The sequence below is a fragment of the Arvicanthis niloticus genome, chromosome 10, assembly GCF_011762505.2.
Source record: "Arvicanthis niloticus isolate mArvNil1 chromosome 10, mArvNil1.pat.X, whole genome shotgun sequence".
NCBI classification, from domain to species: Eukaryota; Metazoa; Chordata; class Mammalia; order Rodentia; family Muridae; genus Arvicanthis; species Arvicanthis niloticus.
Genome location: NC_047667.1, coordinates 41,657,362 through 41,681,835, shown reverse-complemented (window position 1 = coordinate 41,681,835; position 24,474 = coordinate 41,657,362). Strand labels below are relative to the sequence as shown.

Here is a 24,474-nt window from a genome sequence, read left to right as displayed (position 1 = left end):
TTTTCTCCAGACTGTGGCCTCCCATCCCCTCTAGAGAGAGTCACCTAGACAGAACAAGAGAATGACCATACTCTATGGCCACACTGCCAATGGTATCCTGACTCACAGTATCAGGATGCTTGATGTCTTCAGAGTTGTTGATTGCTTCATTTTTAAGTCTCAAAATATACACACTAAAATATAGACATCTCTCCTACACTGGACAATTTTAAGTTTTTAATAATGATGAATCAGAAGGAGACGAAAGCTCCATTTAGCATCTGAAAGAACCTTGCCATTTTGAAGGAGGGAATCGTGAGCAGAGTCCTTTGCTTGCCCACTTTCTGATGAGGAATGTCCCCTTCATCCATTGGCTATTGGACCACAATAAACATGTGAAGGAGTGGGAAGCCACTCGGCCAGAAAAGGTAGAGGAAGAAGGGCAAGGAGTTAGGAGTTGAGCTTGAGCGTGGAGGGGACTCAGCAATGATGTGAGAAATGGCGGGAAGGCGCTGTCAAGCTTCTCTCCCCTGTAGGACCTTTTAAGCTGTCAGTCAAATTTTCCTTAACCCCCAGAGCATCACGTTGCTAGGGCTGATGTCTTCACGGCTCTTCATTTCCCCCTTCTCTTCCTCATCTTCCTTTTTCTTCTTCCAGGATGCCCCATTACTGAAGTACATGACATGTGTAATTCAGAGAAAATTCCACAGAGGGAGAAAGTGTTACCAGAATGGATTTGTATTGGTCTATTTTTAACATGCGAGTCATCTTATTTAAAGTGTGGCCATTTATTAATTAATTAGCTCTGTGTGTGCCAAAGTCTTTGTCACATTCCAGATATTAAAATATTCAGATAGTTAAAAGTAAACCCCAAGCATTCTCAGCCAACTCTGGCTGGACCCGTACTGTTTGTCATGTGTGTTTTGTAGAGGAATTAGGAAGGATATTTCAGAGTCCTCAATAAGGGAGATTGTCTTATCTTTGTGTCATGAAATATATTCTCTGATGTATTGATAGATTTTCTTTGACAAAGAAGGTTTCACCACCAAGAAAGTTAATGAAATGGCATAGTGAAGTAAGTGCTACATCTTTTCCACCGTTCTCACTAGCAGTGAGTCATAGATAATCTGACGTTTCCCTAACTTCCTCTGGTTACCAAACCCATTTTCCATAAAATGCCATCCTTGCCTTCTACAAATCACGGCAATGCAGAGTACACAATGTTTTACACAGTTATATAGGTCTCACTCTGTCGCCATCCTAGCTGCCTTTTAACCATAGCTCAGTGTGAGATCAGAGATATCTCAAAAACCACAATTTCAACATCACCACTGCTGATATTGACACTTTTAGAAGCAGCTGAGCTCTGATCTGGGTGCTTGGTGTAAATGTAGTCCCCGCTGCCAAAGAACACCGTAGGGGACAAGTGAAACCATGAAGTAAACAGATTGTATTTGTCTGGAGCCACTGGTGAACCACTGAAGTTACCAAGGCTTTAAAGAACATTTGACTCCCCATGATCAGCTACAGTGATCAGCAATCTCTTCCTTAGCTCACAGCAAGGCACTTGCCAGTCATCTCGGTCACACCCACCTGCCCTGGCCTTCACACCTCCACTTGACTCTCAGCTTCTGGTTCTGCTGCATCTTCCTTCTGATGATGAGACATGACTTTCTCTGAGATTTGCCCTGTGTCCTCTCTAATTGTATCTAACCAAGACTGGGTTAAGCCAAAGACCTAAATTTCAGACACTAAAATGGGCAGGACTTTGTTCCATACAGTTTAATTTTTTTTCTTATAGTTTGTTTGTGTCAAATGTTTAGTCAACTTTATTCCAGTGATCTGATTTTGTGATCAGTGCAGGGCCAGAACAAAAGGCACAAGTTTGCCAAAAGGACTTGGGATTATTTTTTAAAATTAATTTATTTATTTTAAACTCCAAATTTTATTCCCCTCTTGGTCCACCCTCTGAATGTTCCACATCCCATACCTCCTCCCTGCCCCCCTGTCTCCACAAGGATGTCCCCACCCCTCATCCCACCAGATTGCTAAACTCCCTGGGGCCTCCAGACTCTTGAGGGTTACTTGCATCTTCTCTGACTGAACCGAGACCCAACAGTCCTCTCCTGTATATGTGTTGGGGGCCTCATATAAGCTTGTATATTCTGCCTAGTTGGTAGTCCAGTGTTTGAGAGATCTCGGGGGTCCAGGCTCTGGTCCTCCTACAGAGTTGCCCTCCTCAGCTTCTTCCAGCTTTTTCCTAATTCAACCACAGGGATCAGCAGCTTCTGTTCATTGTTTGCGTGCAAATATCTGCATCTGACTCTTTCAGCTGCTTGTTGGGTCTTTTGGAGGGCAGTCATGATAGGTCCCTTTTTGTGAGCACTCCATAGCCTCAGTAATAGTGTCAGGCCTTGGGACCTCCCCATGAACTGGATCCCACTTTGGACCTGTGGCTGAATTTTTTTTTTCCTCAGGCTCTTCTCCATTTCCATTCCTGCAGTTCTTTCAGACAGGAACAATTCTGTGTCAGAGTTTTTGACTGTGGGATGGCAACCTCCTCCCTCACTTGATGCCCTGTCTTCCAGTTGGAGGTAGGATCTATAACTTCACTCTCCTATTGTCTGGCATTTCATCTAAGGTCTTCCCTTTGAGTCTTGAGAATCTCTCGCCTCCCAGGTCTCTGGTGCATTCTGGAGGGTACCCCCAACCTCCTACCTCCTTAGGTTGCCTGTTTCCACTTTTCTGCTGGCCCTCAGAGCTTCAATCCTCACCCAATACCAGACCAGGTTCCCCTCTTCCCCCCACCCCAGTCCACTTTCCCTCCTTGTCCCTCCCTCCCTCCCCACTTATGATTGCTTTCTTCTGCCTCCCAAGTGGGACTGAGGCTTCCTCACTTCGGTTCTTCAGCTTGTTGACCTTTTTGAGTCCTGTGGACTGTATATTGGGTATTCTGTACGTTTTTATTAGCTAATGTTCACTTATTAGTGAGTACATACCATGCATGTCCTTTTGGTCTGAGTTACCTCACTCAGAATGATATTATTTTTAACTGGAGATTTGACTGTCCAGAGACAGCAGCCATAGTCAATCCACAGATATGTTATGTGGCTTGACATTAGAATGGAAAAAAATGAGACAACTGGAGAGGAAAAAATGATTGGGTTACAGAAGGCCACAGGAAACATGAGGACGATCACTTTAAAACATTTTCAGGGTTTAGTAGTAAGGAAAAAGAGGCACATAGAAGGGATGGACCGATAATATGTTGCCACAGATGCTCTGAGTTCTGGGTTCAATTTTATTAAGTCAGCACATTAGATTTAGGTCTGGCATTTGATCTTGATGGACCTGTTTCCCCCAATGAATTAGGGACAAAATATCCATTGTGGGTTTCAAATGGATATTGAAAGTGTTTCATGAAGGGTTGGGTTAGGGAGAAAGTTCAAAGGTCTGCATACAGGAAGTGCTAATCCAGAAAATCCCTTTGGAAAAACTTGAGCATGGGAATCCAATGAACAAGAACCCTTTGTTGAGAGACAAGGGTGTTAGAGACAGCACCTCAGTATTCTTTGAGTTCAATTTCAAGAGTCTCATAGGATATGGCAAGTCACCCTTCTTCAGTTCTGGGTGCCTCAACATCTCTGCATCCAACTTGGAGACAGGAATCCATAATCTATATTTCTGTGCTTCCCCTTCCACCCACACCTCTCTGTATCAGCAAGAGTTAGGGGATGATGAGAAAGGTTGTGAGACATCTGAAGATCTCCTACCATCATTCTGCAAATGTAGACATAGTCCTTGTTCTGTCCAGGGATTTGCTGAGGCTAGACCTGGGCCAGCTCTGTAGTACCAAATTGTGATCAGTAAACAGTCATCCCCAGAGCTGGGCAAAATAAACATGAACCTAATTCCTTGTAAGCAGCCCTACTAAGGGCTTTGCTAACACCCATTGAAGAGGGTGATGAGTACAACCTGCCCTTGTTTTTAAAATATCTATCTAGCTTAAGAGTACGAAGGTTGAGAATAAATGTTACCAAGAATTATAAAGCCAGTTCACCTTTTTATAACCTTGGAAAAAAATTTTTTTTGGCTTTTTCTCATTCAGGTTTTATTTCTTCCAAGTAAGGGTGTTAGAATTCTCCCACTCAGGATATTACAGAGATGCTGATGCGACCTTCAGTAGGCACAGGGCAAAATGTGAGTTGTCTTACAATAAAGTGGAGTGAGGATGGGGGCGAGGTAATGTTGAACTGTATCTCACCGTGATTGTTACATCATTGTCTGTATGAAACCGCTGGAATGTAGGCCTTGCTCCTGGGATGGCTTTAAATATTAAGAAACCGTTTTTGTCTCTTGCAGACCAATGATGCCTTAGGAGCCACCTGGAACTGGCTGTACTTTATCCCCCTCATCATCATCGGATCCTTCTTTGTTCTCAACCTCGTCCTGGGAGTGCTTTCCGGGTAAGCCAGACGTTTCGCTCTCCTTTTGTGAGCTGCTAACTGGGGGCTCATGCCTCCTGATGGATGATAGGTTCACTCACTTACCCGTCAATCACTTCAAAGACACTGGACAGAGCCTTGTACCAATGTTGTTCCAGGTGAGTCAGCGCAGTAGCAGATGACTGTTTTAATCATCTCAATTAGTGTTAGACATCACAACAATCTATATGCCGTGCACAGTTATGAACACAGCACCTTGTGAGTTCATTTGCCCATCTATATCTCCATCCAATAACTCTATGTCAAGCACTGTGCTGGTTACTATGGATACGTAGTTAAGGAAGATATAGATTCTATTCTCAAAAAATAAATTTAAAAACATTAAAATGCTTGCTTTGCAGTATATCAGGCATCACATCTCATGTTTGTGACTCGAATTCATTTATACCAGTTTATATTCCTGGTGTCTAACATGTTTTGCAGAGATGCTTTTGTCATTCGAATTGGGGAGTAAAAATTTTGTTTTTACTGACCAGTGTGAAATATAATAATTTGTTTGGGAGAAAGAACAAATCTGTGCAGTCTAAAGTCATTAGAGATAGTTTCAAACAGGACTGGGAATTGCATGAGGTATAAGATATGTGTGAGAATAACTTAGGAAAACAAAGTACAGGGAGATAAACACTCTAGTAAAGATAGAGAACAGGGCATTGTATGGAATAGGAAGAGGCTAAAATGTAATATTTTTAAGATGGCTCAGTCTAGGGAAATATTTTATAAAATACTATCTTTTACTAAATAAAGTTGAGATGATGGTGATGGTGATGATAATGGTTTTGATTATGTTAGTGATGATGGTGATGATGATGATGGTGATGATGACGGTGATTTTGTTGATTGGTGTGAGTCCTTCGAATGATAGTGTGTAAAGTGGTCTTCATGCTTACACATAGCTTGAAACAAGTTGGTGGCTTTTGGGAAAGTCTATGAATAGAGGAAATGCACACTAAGTATGTACAAGAACAAAGAAACTGAGAGGCATGACAGCAGATGAGACTGAGCCCAAGAAAGGGTTGGGAATTAGAGACAGCAAATATTCCTGGGAGTCAGAGTGTACATGCTATTAAAAACAAGAGATTGATTAGAAGTCATACCACCTGCTCAGTCTCTAGATCATACTGGCCAAGTATCTGCCCCTGTTTAGCCACACCCCTAATCATATTAGGGAACTATTCTCTGTCAAGGTCTAAGCCATCAAAGGTTGGACCAATAACACCTGCTGCATCTTAAGGTGGTCTTGACATTGTCATGGAAACAAGAGGCCTAAGTGACAGTCCCTAAGCTGAATGTCAGTTCCCCAGCCCACTTCTGTTTTCTCAGAAAAGCAACCGTCTGACAATAGTTTAGAGAATTCTTCTGAGGGGAGTCTGTCTTAAAAGAAAAAAAAAAACTCTGTTTGACAGTCTGGTGAGGTTAGGGAAACAGGTTCCAGTTCCATCACCCCCTCCCCCCCCCCCCCCGAAAGCTCACCCTGTTTATTCCCTATGGCTATTACAATAAACATCACTATCCGGGTAGCATAAAATGGATGGGCATTTAATTCTCTGGTAGCTTTTGAGTTACAAGTTCCAATCTGGCAGGCCTGTGCTCCCTCCAAGGGCTGAAGAGAATCATTTCTTCCTTCTCCTAGCTTTGGTAGATCCAGGCATTTCTTGGAATATCATCCTGCCTTCACATCACCCCAGTCTCTGCTTCAGGGCTGACATGGCCTCTTCCTCTCCAGGGTCTGTCATCTCCCTCTTTCTTGCTCTTATAAGGATACTTGTGATTTGATTTAGAATCACTGGATAATCTAGTTTGATCTCATCTTCTGAATACACTTAACTTTGCTATATCTGCAGACTCTTTTTTTTCCCAAATAAGGTAACACTCAGGAGTTCCAGGAATTAGAATATGAATGGTCTTTCGAAGCCGGTTGCCACTCACCCACTGCACTGACACACCACAAGCCCCAGCCAAGGATGTGGAGTTTTCACTGCCCTGCTCATAAGTGTGGGCACACAGCCAGGGATCATCAGCATTTGAGGAAAATGCCCAGTGTGAAAGTCCCTAGGCAACTTAATAAGTAGACATGAGACTTGGGTGAGTGTGAGCAGCTCAGGTAGTAAAATCATACACAAAAATTTATAATTCATACACAAAGTAATAGCTAATTACAAAAGGGTATTGAGATGAAGAAGGGCTGTGGGAACTCTATGTAACACGTACTTGACATGAAAGCAGTACAAAGTTGAGTTAATGTAAACATGTAATCAAACCAAAAAGATAGTAAAGTTGGAGTGTGAAATTAAGGGTACTGCTTAGAAAGTCTGGTCTTGGGAGACAAAGACAGAGAGAAACAGAAAGAGACAGAGAGACAGAAAGAGACAGAGAGAGAGACACACACACAAACACACACATACACACACACACACAGAGTGAGAGAGAGAGAGAGAGAGAGAGAGAGAGAGAGAGAGAGAGAGAGAGACTAATAGACTCAAAGAGTAAGGAATGGTGACAGGAGCTCATAACCCCAGCACTTGAGAAGCAGAAGCAGGAAAAAATCACATCCTGAGCTACAGAGTAAGACCTTGTTTCAAAAATATTTACAATTGATCCAACATTTTAGTAAGAAAGTTTAATAAAGAGAACAATGAAACAGGAAGAAAGAATTAACATAGAAAACTATGAGGGAAGTTTCTAAAACAAAAGACTCACCATTGCCAGATTTAAATAAAAGAGTTGACTCCTATGCAAAGATGTTATTTCCAGTGTATTTCTTGGCAGTGGGCATGGGAAGCATCTGGGTGTCCCAAGCTGGGCGATCAGATAGATAGCTGTTGGATGCACCTGTTGGCATATGCTGTAGCAATTAAGAGCAGCAGATACTGTGTACACATGGACTAGATTGTATCTTAAGGATGTTCCAGTGAAAACAAGGAGACAATGTGATATGTTATCACATTTGTGTATAAAGCACAATGTTGGTAAATATGTTTAAATGTAAAGTTATACATTTAGCAATATTGTAACAGCTCGTGTGATCATGTGATAGGATGTGGCTGTGTAAATTAACCATCAAAATACCCACATGGTAAAAGTACACTCGACAAAGGGAAACCACACCAAGGTAAATTGCCAGGAACTTCAGATCATCAGAGAAAAGAATGTTCTGAGAGCTTCTAGCCATTGGGTACATGGTTACTATTTGGCTATAAGGAATCAGAATGCCAGTGAGCTTCTCAGTGGCAACACTTAAAATCGGAAAGCAATATAGAATTTCCTAAACCGTCCTAACAAAAAATGACCTTCAAGAGCAAATGCTCTAACTACCCAGAGTGCAGTTACCTGTATGGACAGAATAAGGACATTGTCAGGTACCTTTGGGGGAAAATCTTGATAAAGAATACAAGTCACTAAGAATAAGGAAGCATGTAAGACAACAAGGCATGGAGTTGGGAGATGGCTCAGAGGTTGAGAGAGGACCATGTGGCAGTTCACCAATATCTGTAAACTCTACTCCCAAGGGACCTGGCATCTACAGGCTCTGGACACACACACACACACACACACACAGCACAAACATATATGCAGACAAACAGTAACACACATAAAATAATAAAGTGACTCTCAAAAAAGCAGAAATGAAGAAAAAAAGCATGGTATTCATGCACACAAGTGGGTCAGTAGAAGACAAAGACAAAGGGATTGAGCTCCAGTATTATAGTGAAATGGAATTAGGGTATAACTCTCAGTGACCTAGAGGGCATCAGCATCTGACTAACATAGGGCAACAGAGGTCCTAACATGCTATCTTTAGAAAACAAGTGAAACTAATATATGCCCCGATGTGTTGTATTTTGAAGGGTTCTGTGATTTCTTTTGGTCCAACACACACACACACACACACACACACACACACACACACGTACGCGTGTGCATGCATGCACACACACTCACACAATCATGTATTCACTCTCTTTCTCTAGGCATCTGTGTCTCCTCTCCCCACCCCATTACCCCAACTTAAGTACTTAATTCCACAACATGCACAAGTATTACTTCTAAAGCAATAGAAACACAGCAAGTTCTCTGTGTAGCTCAGCTGCCAACCTGGTTTCCATTGTTGATACTGAAGCCTGAGCTAGCCTCTCACAGTGTTGCAATTGCCTTTATAAGATTGGGAGGGAGGTTGAGCATGGGGACAGGAATAGGGTATCAAAGATCAAAATCTTAGGTTCCACAAATCATTAAGTGGCTTCTAAAATTGAAAGATAAAGAAATAGCAGTGTCTTAAGTATAATATTTAGAAAAAATTGAAATGAATACCAGAAGAAACAGAAGAGTTGAAAGCGGCTGCCTCTGGAGAGGGAGATTCTGGAGTCAGGAAAGGTGAGAGAGAGGGCTGCTATTTTTTCATTGCAATCCTTCAAGAATTGTTTGACTTTTAAAGTTCTATGTGCAGTTCTTTGAGAAAAACCAAAACCTTAAATTTTGAAGTAAAATGATTACAAAACAAGTAGGATGGATAGACAGACTAGGGGCACCTATCTAGTGCCAGCATGGTAGGACTGACATGGAGGGAACAGACACAGGATGATCAACAAGGAAGCAACTGTGCCAGTCCGACTGTGTCAAACTATAAAACATGGCAGAACTCTGTAAAATGGGCAAGGAGAAGAAAGGCAGACACTGGGAAGGAGTTTGGAACAGTGTGAATATTTGGTTGGAGCCAGTTCTGTGACTATCAACTCTCCTCTGGCTGGGAGACCATCTTCAGTCAGAAGATGCCATGCTACTGGTCTGGCCAATGCCTCTTTACTACCTGAAACCTAGGAAGTGGTGTTGGCAGCTGGCAACAGCTGGTGTCAGAAATAAATTCTGACATTTAAAGGAGTGTTAACAAGAGGGACCTTGCAAGCTGCGCCTGAACTACTTTTGCCCTGGTTTCATTTCTGTGTTCTGGTGCTGTATACAATTCTCAGTATTTGGAGGATTTTCACTGGTGACTACAGAAGGCTTGGTATCACTGGGTCCGGTGGATAGGAGGGGTCATGGGCTTTCTCTGCTGCCTGATCTGTGAGCCCTGGCCTCTAGAAAGGATGAAACCTCTCCTTGGAGTGGGGCTTTGCTTGGCATTCATAGGTTGAGCCACCTGAGATATAGCTTTGAACATTTTGTCTCCAGGGAACAAGCTTCTGTGACCTGTGAGAATGCCGAATGTTATGTGCCAGTGTGATTCTAGGAGTGGAGAAACAGCAATTTCTGTTTAGAACTAGAAGGATGATACACATGCCTCCCTACATCGAGTCCCTTGGACATCAAGTATGGCAATGACTGAAAGCCCCATCCCCAGAGGTTGAGACACTGATGAAAAACTGTGAGGTGTGTTCGCTGGCTTCATATTTAAAAGGGAAAGATGGATAGAAGCATTGTAGCATTTTTACGTGTCTCAGAGGAAATAGGATTTGATGAAAACCATTAGCTTAGGCTTGAAGAGAAGCAGAGCTTCTTGTCTCCATGGCAACAAACTAGGGCTGCATAAGCACATCCTGAAGTGCTGTCAGGGGCTACAGGGCAGAAAGCTCACACAAACAGACAATGACCCTGAGCTATTCCAGCATCTCCACCTATTGCTTCCAGGGCTTGTGAGAGAGAAAGATAAGTGTAGGAGACAATTGTGCTATCTCCAAATAGGGACAAGGAAGTTAGGCTAAGGACTACTTATAGATATACTGGGGGCCAGTGAGAAGCCTCACGTATGTAAAATGTCTTGTAGTTTTCAGAGCACCTTGCTTCCAAGATCGTATTCATTTCTTGCCACAGCTCAGTGTGGGCTCACAACATCTTTAAAGATGGAGAGAAGAGCTGAAGAACTGATCTCCAGCCAGTTCTTGTCAGAGGTAGGCCAGAGGTCATAGTTGCTCAAACTTTGGTTAGGTGCTATTCTTATTATTCCAGGTGGTCTTCAGAAAAGCTTCCCAGAATGTTGTCTTGGCCACAGTACAAAGTGTAGGTTCAAAATTTAATGCATACATGCATTGGTCACTGCTTATTCTTAACACACTGCTCTCCATATGTGCAATGTGACCTTGTACATATAAAGAAGAAGATGCCAAAACCCACTGGCAAGAACCTTTTGCTCTAAGGACTGATGGAAAGAGGTGAACTGCCAATATGAGAGGAAAGGTTCTTCTGGTTGCATCTCTTCAATGACTAGAATAGCTTCCATAGGAAGCAAAAGGACAGGTGCCTAGCTTGCTGCCAGCTTATTTACTGGCTGGGTTTAACAATCCCATGTCATTCATCAAACATTTGTTTAGTATTTGCTGCACAAAAGACACCTTGTTCTTGGGTTGCAAAGATGAATAAGACAAAAGTGATTGTAGATTAATGAAGGAAATAATTTAAGACAGCTAATTGATTGATGTTCCCAGGATTTGTTCTTTCAAAGTGTGCCTGAGCCACATAAAATTGCATTTCCTCCAGTTTTTTTATCCATTTCTGCTGCCCTTCTTCAGGTATTACACCCCTCCCCCATCATCAAGACTCCTTTCTCATTAAACCTTCTCTGACAACAAAGCAAAAATAAAAGGCATGCAATGGGGTCTAAGTTCCAGTAGCTTGGGATTCAAATTTTTGTGAAAGTTATTACTTAAGATTCATATATGTAGTCTCTATAGTTTAGGTACAAGTAATTTTGCAATGAATTATTGAGGTCATAAAGGTAAGACCTATACGGTCTTGGTCATAGAAACAGACTAACCGATGGGTCTTCCCCTTGAATCTCCTGACTCATCTGTCCTTGCACATTAAGAAGTGGGAACCGAGCCTTTTCTGTGTCTGACTTGAGACAGAAATAGTTGCTGGTTTTATAAAATAAATTATCCATGCCAAGCTCAGCAATCTAGATGAGATCCTGAGTAGTGCTGGTGGATATTAATTGACATGTGTCTGATCTCCCTCAGAGCGTAGACACAGTTAAAATCACTGCGTGATTTAACTACACAGCGGTGTTACTGGAATACTAACACTAAAGTCAACCAGGAGACATCAGTCATTTTCTCAGGCAGCAGCTACTGAGCATACACTATGATGTTACCCACTGCCAGGGCTATCAGGTTAGACAAGTCCAGAGAACTGCTATCTTTAGGGAGCTCATAATCTAGGTTGAGAGACAGAAACAGGGCAAGCATTAAAATAAGGTGGATAGCAATCTGGCTCAGTAAGGAAAGCCTACCACCAAGCCCAACAACCAGAGTTTGATCCCCAGGACGTACATAGTAGAAGGGATGAACGCACCCAGATTATCCTTCTCCACCCGCATGGATGTTGTAGCAGGCACACGTGACTTCCTACTAATAAAGACATAAATGTGATTGCAAAAACTTAGAGGGGGACTGAAAGACTAGCTGAAGAGTGTAACACTTCTGGCCAATTCTGAGAGTGGTTAATAGTTAGCTATAACAAATTAAAAAGACCTTTCGGTGGGTTAAAAATTATGGAGAAGCTTCATAGAATAGGGAGGCAAGCTGGAAGTGAGTTCCAGAGAGAAGCAAGGACTCTATGAGTTCAGTACAGCAAGGATAGAAATGGCGTGGTAGGGTGCTACCTACAGGACTTGTGACTGTAGTGCAGTGGTTCTCAATCTGTGGGTCTCACCCCCTTGTGGGGCATCAAAGGACCCTTTCACAGAGGTCACCTAAGGTCATCAGAAAACGCAAGTATTTACACTATGACTCATAACAATAAGAAAATTACAGTTATAAAATAGCAACAAAAAAAATTTTATGGTTAGGGGTCACCAACAACATGAGCATCTGTATCAAAGGGTTGTAGCGTTAAGAAGGTTGAGAACCATTGTTGTAGTGTCTGGGTGTCACTGGGGTAAAAATATAAAAGAAGACAGTCTCCTGGCTACTTCTGGATTTCTGAATTGAGCTACCAGGTGGCTGGGAGAGACCAGAGAATCAAGAGTTAGGTTTTGAGGGAAGTGGGATAGGTTTTGGATCTATTGAGATGAGAGAACATAACACGTTTTCTGCCTTTTTGGCTAGCTCACAGCAGTAGAGTAGGGTTTGTTTCAGGTTGCTATTTTTAAAGCTGTGATTTATTGGGCCTGTGCCGTGCACCAAACATTGTGCCAATTCCACGACACACATTGTCTCATTTAATCCTCACAAAGATCCTATGAGGAATTGCTTTCTTCTTTTATAAGTAGGAAAATGGTGGTAGTGAGTGTTGGTAGCCTGCCTACATAAACAAAGCTGTTAAACAGAAGGTTCAGAATTTGGTTTAAGGTCTGCTGTGTCTGAACACCTATGCCCTTATGTACATCAGCCATGTAGCACCTATGTTTTGTCCAGAAATATATGTTATTGTCAAGGATCCAGTAGAGCACAATTTGATGAATATAGAAGGGACCATCAGTGGTTACCAGTACAATCCTGTAGACAAAGACTCCATCTTAAATCTGATCAAAACAATTATAACAGAGAGTTTGTAAAACCTGTTTTGACTAAAAACATCCTCGTGTGACCATGGGTCATACATGAAACTAAATTAAAATTATATAATTGTTCAAGATAGTTGTCAAAAATGTACCTTAGAGTATGATAAAAATTATTTGACTAAGGAACTCTATATTATCTTTTTGTAGTTGGCTCCTGGCCACCATGAGGAAACTCAAATAGATTATTAACAACTTATTTAGTGACTTGATGTCAAGTCACCACTAAAACCTACGTCTCTTTGGTACTTAACCAGGGTGCTTTTCCAATTCTGTGCCATAGCTATAGGTAGGAGTAAACAAGTTTTATGCTGTAAACCTTGCATCTGGGTTTTTGTACAGATGTTGTATAAAGACATGTTGTATAATAACATATCTGCTTTCATCATTTTGTGGCTGTGGGATGTTAAGTAAGTCTTTTTTTCTTTTCTTTTCTGTATATTCATTGACACAATTGTGGCTTAAGATACCCGTATTCATCATATACAGGATTACTGAGGAAATCAGGTTAGGTTACAAGTGATATTTAGTGTCTTGAGATAATAAATACTTAACACGGGAAGGAGCACTCTGTTTTACTTACCACCTGCATCCTTTGAGCCGATTAGCACAATCTCAAGATTTCAAATGCTGTTCTAAGGCTGAACATCCATGGTGCCCTACAAGTAACAGGAGAAGTGGACTAGGTCCTTATGCCCCACACTGGGACATGAACTTAGATATTCTATGATTTGCATTTCCTTGGAAATATCCTTGCTTTTCTACCCTCTGTGATCTGGAGTAAGCCTCACTCTTCTTTTTAAGTCTTCTTTCACAGTCTATCTTAATTTTACTTCTCTTTTATATTTTATATTAATGGCATGTTTATTTGGAAGCTGCTCTCGGGCAAGTTCACTGTCCCCAAGGAGTGAGGCCAGGGGAGTCACTATGAGGAGGGATGAAAAAGAGAATCTTAACTTTACTTCTTACATGATGCTTTTCCAGGTCCATAGTCCTGTCCCTGTTCTACAGTTGAGATTAAAGTTTACCCCCACATATTCCTGTAGCACTCTGTAGCTACTGTTGAATTGATTACTAATAGTAAAAGAATTACTTTATAGCATTTCATACTAACACTAAAATCAAGAGCTAACATTTATTGAGAACTTGTCATCTGCTTGCCACTGTGCTAAATACTTTATGTAAAGTATTTCAATTAATTTTTATAGCAGCCTTGTGAGGTGGGGACTATTGTCAACCCCATTTTACACATGAAGAAATGAGGCTGGAAGGTCAGAGTCCTGACTAAGCCTGCCTCCCTAGAATGGGCTATCTTCCTTGCCCTGAAATTACAAATTTCACTGTTGCTTGTTGGGTATTGTTTCTCATACTGGTTATGTCTTTCCATGTAGTTGGATCTGTCTTTGTATCCTAGTACCTTTTAATTTTTTTTCTGAGTTGAAACTGGGCTATGCCAGGACCTCCTTGAAGAATGCTATGCCCCTTTGAATCCCACGGATAATGGTATAGCAGAGAACTGAAAGCTCTGATATCGCCAGTAAAGTCACAGTGTTGCAGATCTTACAGGAGCTAAGATGAGTCGTGCCAGTTGTGTGGTTCTTTTACGTTCTTGTTATTTGTTTGTACTGAGTGTAGTGATCAAAAAGGAGGAGAGTCTCCTGGATCATTTCTGAGTTTCTGAGTTGTTTGGTACTGAAGATTAAACCTAGGGCCTTACTAAACAATCATGAGAACTAACTATAGCCCCAGACAAGGCTGCTCATTTTTATATATGGCTGTTAGTAATTTTTTTTTCAGTTAATTGCTTATGCCCCCTGCTCATTTTCTCAGTGCTGCACTTATCTTTTTCACATGAACTTAAAGTATCCACCTATACAATAACAACATTAATTCTTTTATGCCAGATATGGCAAGGTGCCAGCCTATTGGGGATTGTTGGACAACCACAGCCACAAACATTGAACCAGTTGTTATTACTTTAGGGCACTTCATTTAGGAAGCCTTTCATGGATGCCCTTTTATCTAATTCTCACAAGGATCCTTAGACAAGTCTTATAGTTTTCTTATAAATCAGAGTAAAGGTCACAGTGAATAGTGCCAACCCTAGAAAAACTCATCAGTGTGGCTTCTGATACTCACTCAATCTCAGGTCCCTTGGAATTCCAAAGTAGAACTTGTCTGTCTAGGCGGTTATTTCCAAGGGTATCTTTGTTGCTGGCTTCTGCACAAAATGAGGTAACTCACATATGTGCTGTAACACACCAGAAAAAATGCTTCTTTTTGAGTTTATTAACTCAATGAGTATTTACTGTTGCACCAGTGGGTATAAAACATTCTTGTAGATGTTGAAGATTTAAAAATTACCTGCCCTAGGGAACTTGTGTTTCTAGGTTGCATGCATAACCTATAATTTATGTACTGTTCACCATAGTAGTACCCCATCTTTGGGACAGGCTCCTTAGTTTTCTTATATTTAAAATTCTGTACCCCTGACAAAAGTCATGCTTATGTTTTTCTACCAAGGAGAAAAGAGGAACCTGAGAGCCCCAGGTACATTCTCAGCATGCCACCAAGGTGGAGAATCATTTAGTGACAAAACATGGTTGTAGGTAAAAGTGAAATTGTATCTGGGAAGGACCCATAGTTGTCCCCAGATAGATCAGTTCAGATAAGCTAGGCCAGTGTGAAAGGAAAAGAAAGAGAAGTCAGCAAGCAGGACATCACAAGAGATGATGGAAATAAGATCCTATTTTATAAAGATTTATACGTTCCAAAGGTAAGTTGGACCAATTAAGTCATGGCATCATTGAGTGTCTGTTGATGATGATTAAGACACTAGCCAAATGTAAAAATGTCCCCATTTTCTATTGGAAGATTTTCATTTGGAATTTCTGATCAGCTACATTCTGAAGTAGCTGTGATAGTCCTAGTATCCCTAGGTAATACTGTAATTTAATAGAGATTCAAGAGTCTGATAACCTTATATGTATGTGGATGTAGATATATGAATATGTGCATTTATATGCACATATGTGTATATATATGCATACATCTGCACACATTCATATGCTGACTTTAATATATATTCTCTAGTCTTTGTCCCTTTGTAAAGTATTCAAGGATCTTATGGAATGCCTATATCATTATATCACTTTGCTTTACTTGGTGACTAAATTTCAACTTATTTCAAGAATGTTTCTATCTTAGAATTAATTTTACCTACCTTCTTTCAAAAGAGTACCAATGTTTTGCTTGTAGAATAATATGAATTGAAGTAACACTTAGAGATGCCCTTGCTATGAGATGATTGTGAATTTCATTTACCCACCCAATGCAAAAATCCCAAAGTGTACACCTGTATCTATGCCTCAGGTTTCTAAGTTAGGATGTTCCAAACTGATTTCAGTATCTCATTATTGGGGAACATTGCTATTAAGATAGCAGTCCCCCATGATGGGATGGTTTCTGAGCTCAGCACAAAATGTAGGGACTCCCTTTCTCAGTGGGACTCTGCCTGTCTTTGATGGAAAGTGTTCCTAGACACAGGTGGTTGGCCTCATCAGGCCTTTACTGAAAAGAGACCTTCTACAGAGCTCCCTGTAAAGCTGCATAACGCAGCACACACATCCCATTTGGCTGCAGGCCCACATGATACTTAGGTACTTGACTGTAACTGATCAGCCCTTCCTGCTAACTTGATGCTGTATCTAAATAGCTCCTTCCACTTGTACCCTTCAAAAAGCGCTTATACACCCTATCCCCAAATCAATCAAGTTGACTTGTCTGGCTGCAGTGGTCTCTGGAGATCATTTCAACATACTAACCCTGCCCCTCCACCTCTACTCCCTTTCTCTGCTCAAGTTGGTAGCCAACATCCCCTGGGTAGAAGGGGGCCACATCTCATTTTCCTATTCTACTATTAAACATGCACAGCACCATTTATATTCTCTCTCTGCCATGCTTTATCATACATTTTATCCAAGATGGAAACCTTATCTAGTTTTGATACTTTTTTCCTACTTATTCTCTGAACCTACTTGCTTATCCAGACATACTAATCCTACTTGAGAATGTTGTATGAACTGAATTTTGGACCATTCTGGACTCTGAGTATTCTCCCTGCTTTTGGCTGACCTGATGCCCATGACCAAAACAGTTAGTTGCAGTTTTGTTTACCTTCGTTGCTTATTATAGCTTCGTATTGCTTAAGTAATAGAACCACACATGTGCCCATTTATTGAATTAGGTCTTTAGGAAATGGGTATTGATCTTCTGTATGCAGTGTTTTAAATGTTGGGAACATAACAAAAAAAGCAAACTAAAGATTCTTATCCTCACTAAGCTTGCTTTCTCATCCCAGGAGAATCTAAAATACATGTTACAATTTAGATAAGTGAGAAGACGATCCCCACTCCCCACTTCTTAAAAAGAATACCATAAAGCACAAGGGTAGGTTTTCCCTATTTTAGTCTTTAGTGTAGCATAAGAATATGCAATGAAGAGTTTTACTTGTTGAATTAGGTTAAAATTTACTTGAAAATTATGTAAATATTTTTGGATAAGACATTTCATACAAAGAACAATGGGAAACAGGTTTTTTTCTATAGGGGATAAAATATTCCAAAATAAAAAGAATAAAAATGGTAGTATAGTCTAGGTCTAAATGGATTTGAAGAGACTCAAATATATATATATATATGATTTAGATATGAATTTATAATCTATAAATCATTTGAAATTAGTAAAAATGAATCATTCAGTGAATGGTATTGATGATTAGCTAATTACTAGGAAAGGAAAAAAATGAAGTCAGATTTCCATCTTATGACTTATGCCAAAATAAACTGGTGGTATAGGTAGCATATTCATTTTAAAATTTAAATTGTAAAATGTTCAAAAATTATGTATAATTAAAGGTATTTTCAAGCAGTAAAGGCCTTTCTAAACATGACATAAAACAAATTTCATAAAGGAAAGAGTGGATATATTTGGATGTATAAAAATAAAAACAGATGCTGTAATTCATTAGTAGGAACAAAAGACCAAACTTGAATTTGTTTTGAATTTTATATAATTAGGAAGAAAATTGGGGAAGAAAGTAACACAAGGAAAGGTTACTGTGAGCAGAAAGACTATAAGAAGTCTCTGATTGCAGAGAGAAGACCATGATTCCTATTGGCTAAACGGTCAAGGAAAAACTAGCCTGGCAGATTTAGGTGGAGAACAGGACATGGTATCCAATTCACTGCACATTCAAGGAAAGATCCTGTAGCAAGAATTACGATCTGTGAAAGACTCAGAAGAGCTTTGGGTCCATTTGCTGAGGTGAATAATATTGGCAAAAAGAGAAATCCTTATTCTGAAAGAAAGATGCTTTCCATCTCAGACATAGAGGGTTTGCGGTTTAGGAAGAACGAAAAGACAGGCTCAGCCAGTGTTTGTATACTTAGGTCAGAGGAAGAGAAGATGAGACAAGTTATCAGAACACAACAGAAGACACTGTATCAGTGTAGACAACATGATCCACGGAAGACATGGAAAAAAGAAAAATTGGCTCTAGGGATTGAGATGGTGGGAAACTGTTTAAAATTTAAAAGTTAGGATGCCTAGAGTGGCCAAAGGGCATCACCAAACTAAAAGAAAGACAAAGATGTGCAGGCCTTCAAGAGAGAGTAAGAAAACCCCAAAGGATAAATGACTCACAGAGAACCAAAAAGTATCTGTCAATGTTGGCAAGTCAAGATCTATCTGGCTTTCTTTTCTTTTCTACTTTGAGAAAACTATAAAGTCATAAGAAGATGGAAAAAATTCCAAGGTTTCCTTTCTTTTAGCTCCCCTACATACCATCTTGCAAGACTATAGTACAATGCTCGAAGCAGGAAATGACGCTGGTATAATCCATTAAGCTCATTGAGATGTTCTCAGTTTCGTGTGACTTACTTGTATGCATGCTTAGCTCTGTATTATTTCTGTCGCATCTAGACATGTGGAATTGTCGTTACAACTAAGATATGGGCTGTTCTGTAAAAAACCCCACCTTCTCTTCATAGTCATCCTCACCATCTTCTACTGTCATCCCAACTTCTTCCTATTTTAAAGATGGTTTAAGAAGTGTAATCCTTTGAAATGTAACATTGGAGCCTATCCTCGTTGACCCTTCTAGGAGATCATTCCTTTCTATTTTTGATGAATATTCTATTATATGGATGTACATTTTGTTTAACCATTTACTCCTTGGAGGACATCTGGGTTTTTCTCATCTTGGCTCATTTATAAGTAATATTACACGTTTTTTTTTCTGCACAGGATTTTAAGTGAATATGGATTTCCTTTCTCTGGAATAAATGCCCAACAGTGTAACTGCTAGACCATATGGAAAGTACATATATAAGAAACTTCCTATTTTCCATTCAGAGGGAATTTACCAGTTTTCACTTCACCTATACTATATGAGACTTGTGGTTTTCCCCACAATTTCTTGATGGTTTGAATTTTCAATAGTAACTAATGAATATTAGTAACTATGACAAACATGTGGAAAGTTTAAGACACTATCAGAAATGTACAGCGATGATTATTAGGTAGCATTTTTATTATTATGGACCAGTAACTTCTAAAAAAATAACAACACACAAGAGTATTGAGTAGGTAGAAAATATGAATACAGAGTTAAAATGTCTAATTTTGGCAGCTAAACAATTTTGAGCAAGCATCTTAATCACGCTGTATTACTTCACCACCAATCTTTCAGTGAAAGAGCCCAAGTCAATGTTCCTCATCTTGGATACCCTCCAACTTCAATTTTAAGTTTCCTCTATTAGTCCTGCCACCCAGTTGCTAGGCCTAGATTTCCCAGGTAATCATTTCTTTGCCTAGAAATAACCAAGCTATAATAAACATGTCTGTGTTTTGCCTTATCTGGGACCTCTAACTTATCCTTCAAGGTCAAGTTCTTGTAACACTGATATATTCCTCTACTAGAATTTATTTACATTATTTTATCGTTTTTTTTTTTTTTTTTTTCTGGAACTCTTTGCTCCTTTAACAGCATTATGAAGGCAGGCACCATAGTGAGTTCTCTTTCCTTTTCCAAGCACTTAGCTAGCATAACTAACAAGCACATGGGTAGGCTCTGGGGAAATGTCCTCTGGCAAACGAATCAGAGGTCAACTTCCTGTTTGAAGACATCTGTATCTGTCAGTAATTGTCTCAAGATTTTCAGGAATTGTTTTCAGTGAATATAATTCCCCTGAAAGCCTAGTTCATATGAACTGACTTGCTAGGCACAGGGTACTGCAGTAGAACACTATTATTTTGACAGTGTCAAGGGACACCTCTGCAAACAGTACTACGCATCTTCTCCTTCACTTAGAGAAAGGGACAATGAGAATGACCTCAGTGCAATTGTGTCTTTTCTGATATAGAGACCGTTTAATTGGCTTTTTATTCTGCTCTGTTGTAATTTATCCTGTATTCTCACTTCATGGTAGCTTTCAAACCAGAAATCTTAGCTGTTTGAGAACGATTTATTTTTTTTAAACTAGAACTTACATCTCTTTTTCTGGTCTATAGAACATCTTGGTAATTGGCTTCACCAAGAAGAAACCTGAGTGCTAGAATTCATTTTGAGCATATAGCCTATAGTCATGCCCCTGCAGTTAGACAGGTTTTCTGTGCACTTGCCTGTGCCATGGCTGAAGTAAAGCCTCTTGCTATCTCTGGTTGATAATCACAGTCTTAACAATTTGCCTGTATGCTTGGTGCTTGGCATTTCTAGCTTTTAAGTTCAGATGCTGTGAGAGCTGTAGCTGAATTAAAAGTTCTTTATTTTCCCCCTGGTGTCAAGTGCATCACTAAATTCTCAACACTTAATTATCATTGCGTCCCAAAATATTCCTCATTTAGCAAAAATATTGAAATTACTCGTTACTGTTGAAGAAGCAAGCTCTGATATGCAGAACACTGAAACGCATGCTCCATAAAGAACCTGGGGGAATGAAACTGTGAGAAAGCATCTGCAGGAAATAGTAGGGACCACAAAGCCCATTTAAGGGTCACATGTCTCTTACCTGTATTGGACCCAATCAGGCAACCAATGTTTAGTGGCAACAGCCCACTGTATGAAGTTGACCAGAACAGGGAATCACTGCAACTCTCATCTGAGTTGATTGGAGTGGCACTAAAATGAGATGTGATTTTCCTTCCCTGCCCCCACACTCCCTTCTGTACCTCACACAGGTGTCTCCTCTATCCTTTTGTCTCTGGGATTTCATATCATACTCTCTACCCAATAGTAAAATATTACATAGCAGGATTGTCTTATTAATAGCCAGAAACATCTTACTGAGCAAGAACCGGAAGAAGAAGGTGCAAGCCATTGGTTTTCCAATAGAGTGAAGTAAGAGGAGAAACATCTGTCAAAATGTTTGTTCAGCAAATAGGTGTTAAGCACACACTCATGCCAGAGACTCTGTGAACAAGGCGAGGCCTCTCACCATGAGATTCATATTCTGATAGCTAGAAAACAACACACGCAATGGTGTTACAGAGAAAATAGACATACATTGTATAACAACATTGGTTCTTAGGAAGAAAGGAAGAAAGACTCAAAAGATGGCTGCCAGCATGCTATGTATAGGCTGCTCTGACCCCTGTAGGTTCTGGGGGATAGATGCTTCACTCAGCTCAAATGCTCACTCCCTCACTGTTCCCACGTGTGTGGTTTCCCATGGACAATGTCAGTCTGAGACTGTGAATACTCAACCAACTGACCTTAGCATCTAATTGTATTAATTAATTAATCTATGTGGGGGCAGCCCTGTTCTTTACATGATTTTTAAAAAATGCCTCTCTGTTACCAGCTTAAAGCTGTCATAGTAGACTAAAGTAGCTCAGTATACATTCCAGAGATAATTATCTGACAACCGTGGATGTGCCTTTTATTGATTTTGTTATTTGACCTTGTCATATGCATATACAGTACATTCTGATTGCTCTGTGTCCCCCCACCTTCTTAATCTCCCCCCTTCCCAACCCTACCTCATCCCTATCAGTCTCTCTTTCAAATTCATCACTTTTTGGTTTTGGGTTTTTTTTTTGTTTTTTTTTTTTTGACCCATTTAGTTTAACCAGGCCTATCTGTGTGACTGTTGGGTTTAAATGATTACTGGAACCTGGCAGGTCATTACTAGGTACCCAACTAAAGGCAAAGATTTCCTGCTTCTGCTGCTACCATTTCTCCCTCCTACACTTCTGTATGTACCCTCTGCATACATCTGTGAATAGGAAAACTAAATTTTAAAAATCGTAAGGCTGAAAATAGTCGGAGGGTAGCTCAATGTCAAGTTATGCATCCCCAGAGATGAAGATTACTCATGCAGCCGGGCACTCATTTCCGGCCCTCTTATCCAGTGGAATTCTCAGAGGCAAAGCAAGTCTGTCTGGTTTGGGCTGTGAAGGGCAGTTTTAGAGATAAGTCAGTCAAGCAGATACCCTCTTTCTAGGAATTTCTTTTCTCTCTACCCTGCTCAATATTTTTCTCCTAGCCAAATTTGAAACGCAGAATTTCAGTTTATATTTTAGGTCATGTACCTGTTCTGCCCTGTTTTAACAGCCCCCTTTCTTCTTCTGTCTTTTCTGTTGGGTGGCCAATTATTTGATAAATTGCTTAGCTTACATTTAGTGTTTTGGACTGGGTTCCCTTAAAACAAAAATGAAACAAATAGACAAACAAACAAATAAGAACTACTTAAAAAACAGATTGGCTGGTTTATTTGAATCTTTAGCTACAAAGGAGACCAAGTGGGGAAATTGAGGCAGAGAAGGGGAATGAACTAAGAATGTAAGTGGAGAGGGTCAGTCTCTTTCCACTGGAAACTTTCTTAGGAGCTAAGTAGAATGCGTGACAGAATTGGTCCACCATCAGTTAGGGAAATTGAGATAGGTGTGTGTGTGTGTGTGTGTGTGTGTGTGTGTGTGTGTGTGTGTGTGTGTGCCTGCCTGCCTGCCTGCCTGCCTGCCTATGTGTCTCTTTGTGTGTATGTACCTTTAGTTATATTTCCCATTCATTAATTACTGACCTTTCTAATTTGGGTTGCAGTGCCTGTTGGCTGAGTGAACTCCCAGGTTTTAGAGAAATTCCCGAAGCAGAGCTGCAGTAAGATGTGGACACTTAAATTAGCATAGTCTCACCTGTCAGAGTGCGTAGATTCTGTCCTCCACAGCTTCACACTCAGAGATAGCAGTGTGGACAAGGAGTGTGTGTGTGTGTGTGTGTGTGTGTGTGTGTGTTTTCACAATTCCCACTGCTTTGTCATTCAAAGAATAGTTCCTTCATTCCATATTTGTTAAACACTTGCCATATTAGGAATAGTTTTTCTGAGGTGATTGACTAAGTAAAAGAGCAGAATTGTGAATGGATTAGGCTGAGACAATGGCTGGGTGGTCAATGGCTCAGAATAAGAAATTACCTTACAAGGCCAGGAGATAGGTGAGGTGCTATGCTCTAACCATCAGGGTGGTGTGGAGCAGTCATGAGCTGAACGCTCTAGCCACATCTGCACAGGCCAGCAGCAAGAGTCCTGGAAAATGTGGTTGACATTGTACCACCCTGTTCCTGCAGCTTAATCTCATTCCCCACCTGCTCAGCAATCTATACCTTGACACCTGCCTTGCCAGCTTGGAGTCCTTGTTCGTTGCTCTTCTTTTTTTCTTGCCATACCCTATTCCATTTTATTTCAGTCTGTATGTGTCCTGCTCAGCTATTCTGCTCCTTTCCAAAATCCTCCTCACTGCAGAGCAGAACCTTCTCACCATCGCTACGTAGCTCCCCCGTTACACAGCTAATTTTATTTGGGATCATTTTAAAGCATACTGGTGTGTGGAGCTTTGATGCCTTCAGCACTTGGAGAATTCTCTTTGCTACAAACAATCTTTGATATGATAAGTTAACTGGAGTCTCAATTGAAATACTCATTTGGGTTTAATGGCGCGGAGTCCAGTCTTAAGCTCAGTGGGTCCATAAATTTAAAATGACATTGGTCCTTTCTACCCATAAGCTTCTTATCCACAAGTTGAACTAACTACTGCTTGAAAATATTTGGGAAGAATTACACTCAGGGCTGGGGAGATAGCCAGGAGAGTGCTCACCATGTGAGTACCAGGACATAAGTCTGATTGTCAAAACATACATTAAAAAAATAGAGATGTGTGTGACATTGCACATTTGTTACCTCAGCCTAGATGGATCCTGAAGGGCTTGTCACTTGGTGAGCTACAGGCTAGGGACTCAGTCTCAAAAGTAGGTGGACTGTGTTTAGAGAATGACACCTGACACCAAGAATGTCCTCTGATTTCCATACTCATGTGTACACTGTGCACCCTGCTCTTGCCCACACATGTGCATCCACGCACATGTACCCAAATACATATGAACATGCACATACATGAATTCCTATAGACTGAAAATTTACCTGCACTGAACATGTAAAGATGTTCATACTG

The 24,474-nt window shown here is 40.4% G+C and overlaps 1 protein-coding gene across 1 annotated transcript in view; it reads left to right on the top strand.

The window, feature by feature from the left end:
- The window catches only part of Cacna1e (calcium voltage-gated channel subunit alpha1 E), a 469,992-nt gene that overhangs the window by 315,205 nt on the left and 130,313 nt on the right, over nt 1–24,474 (top strand). The window contains exon 9 of the mRNA XM_076941358.1: nt 4,342–4,445. Coding sequence (XP_076797473.1) covers nt 4,342–4,445 — 104 coding nt within the window. The remainder of the gene's footprint in view (nt 1–4,341; nt 4,446–24,474) is intronic.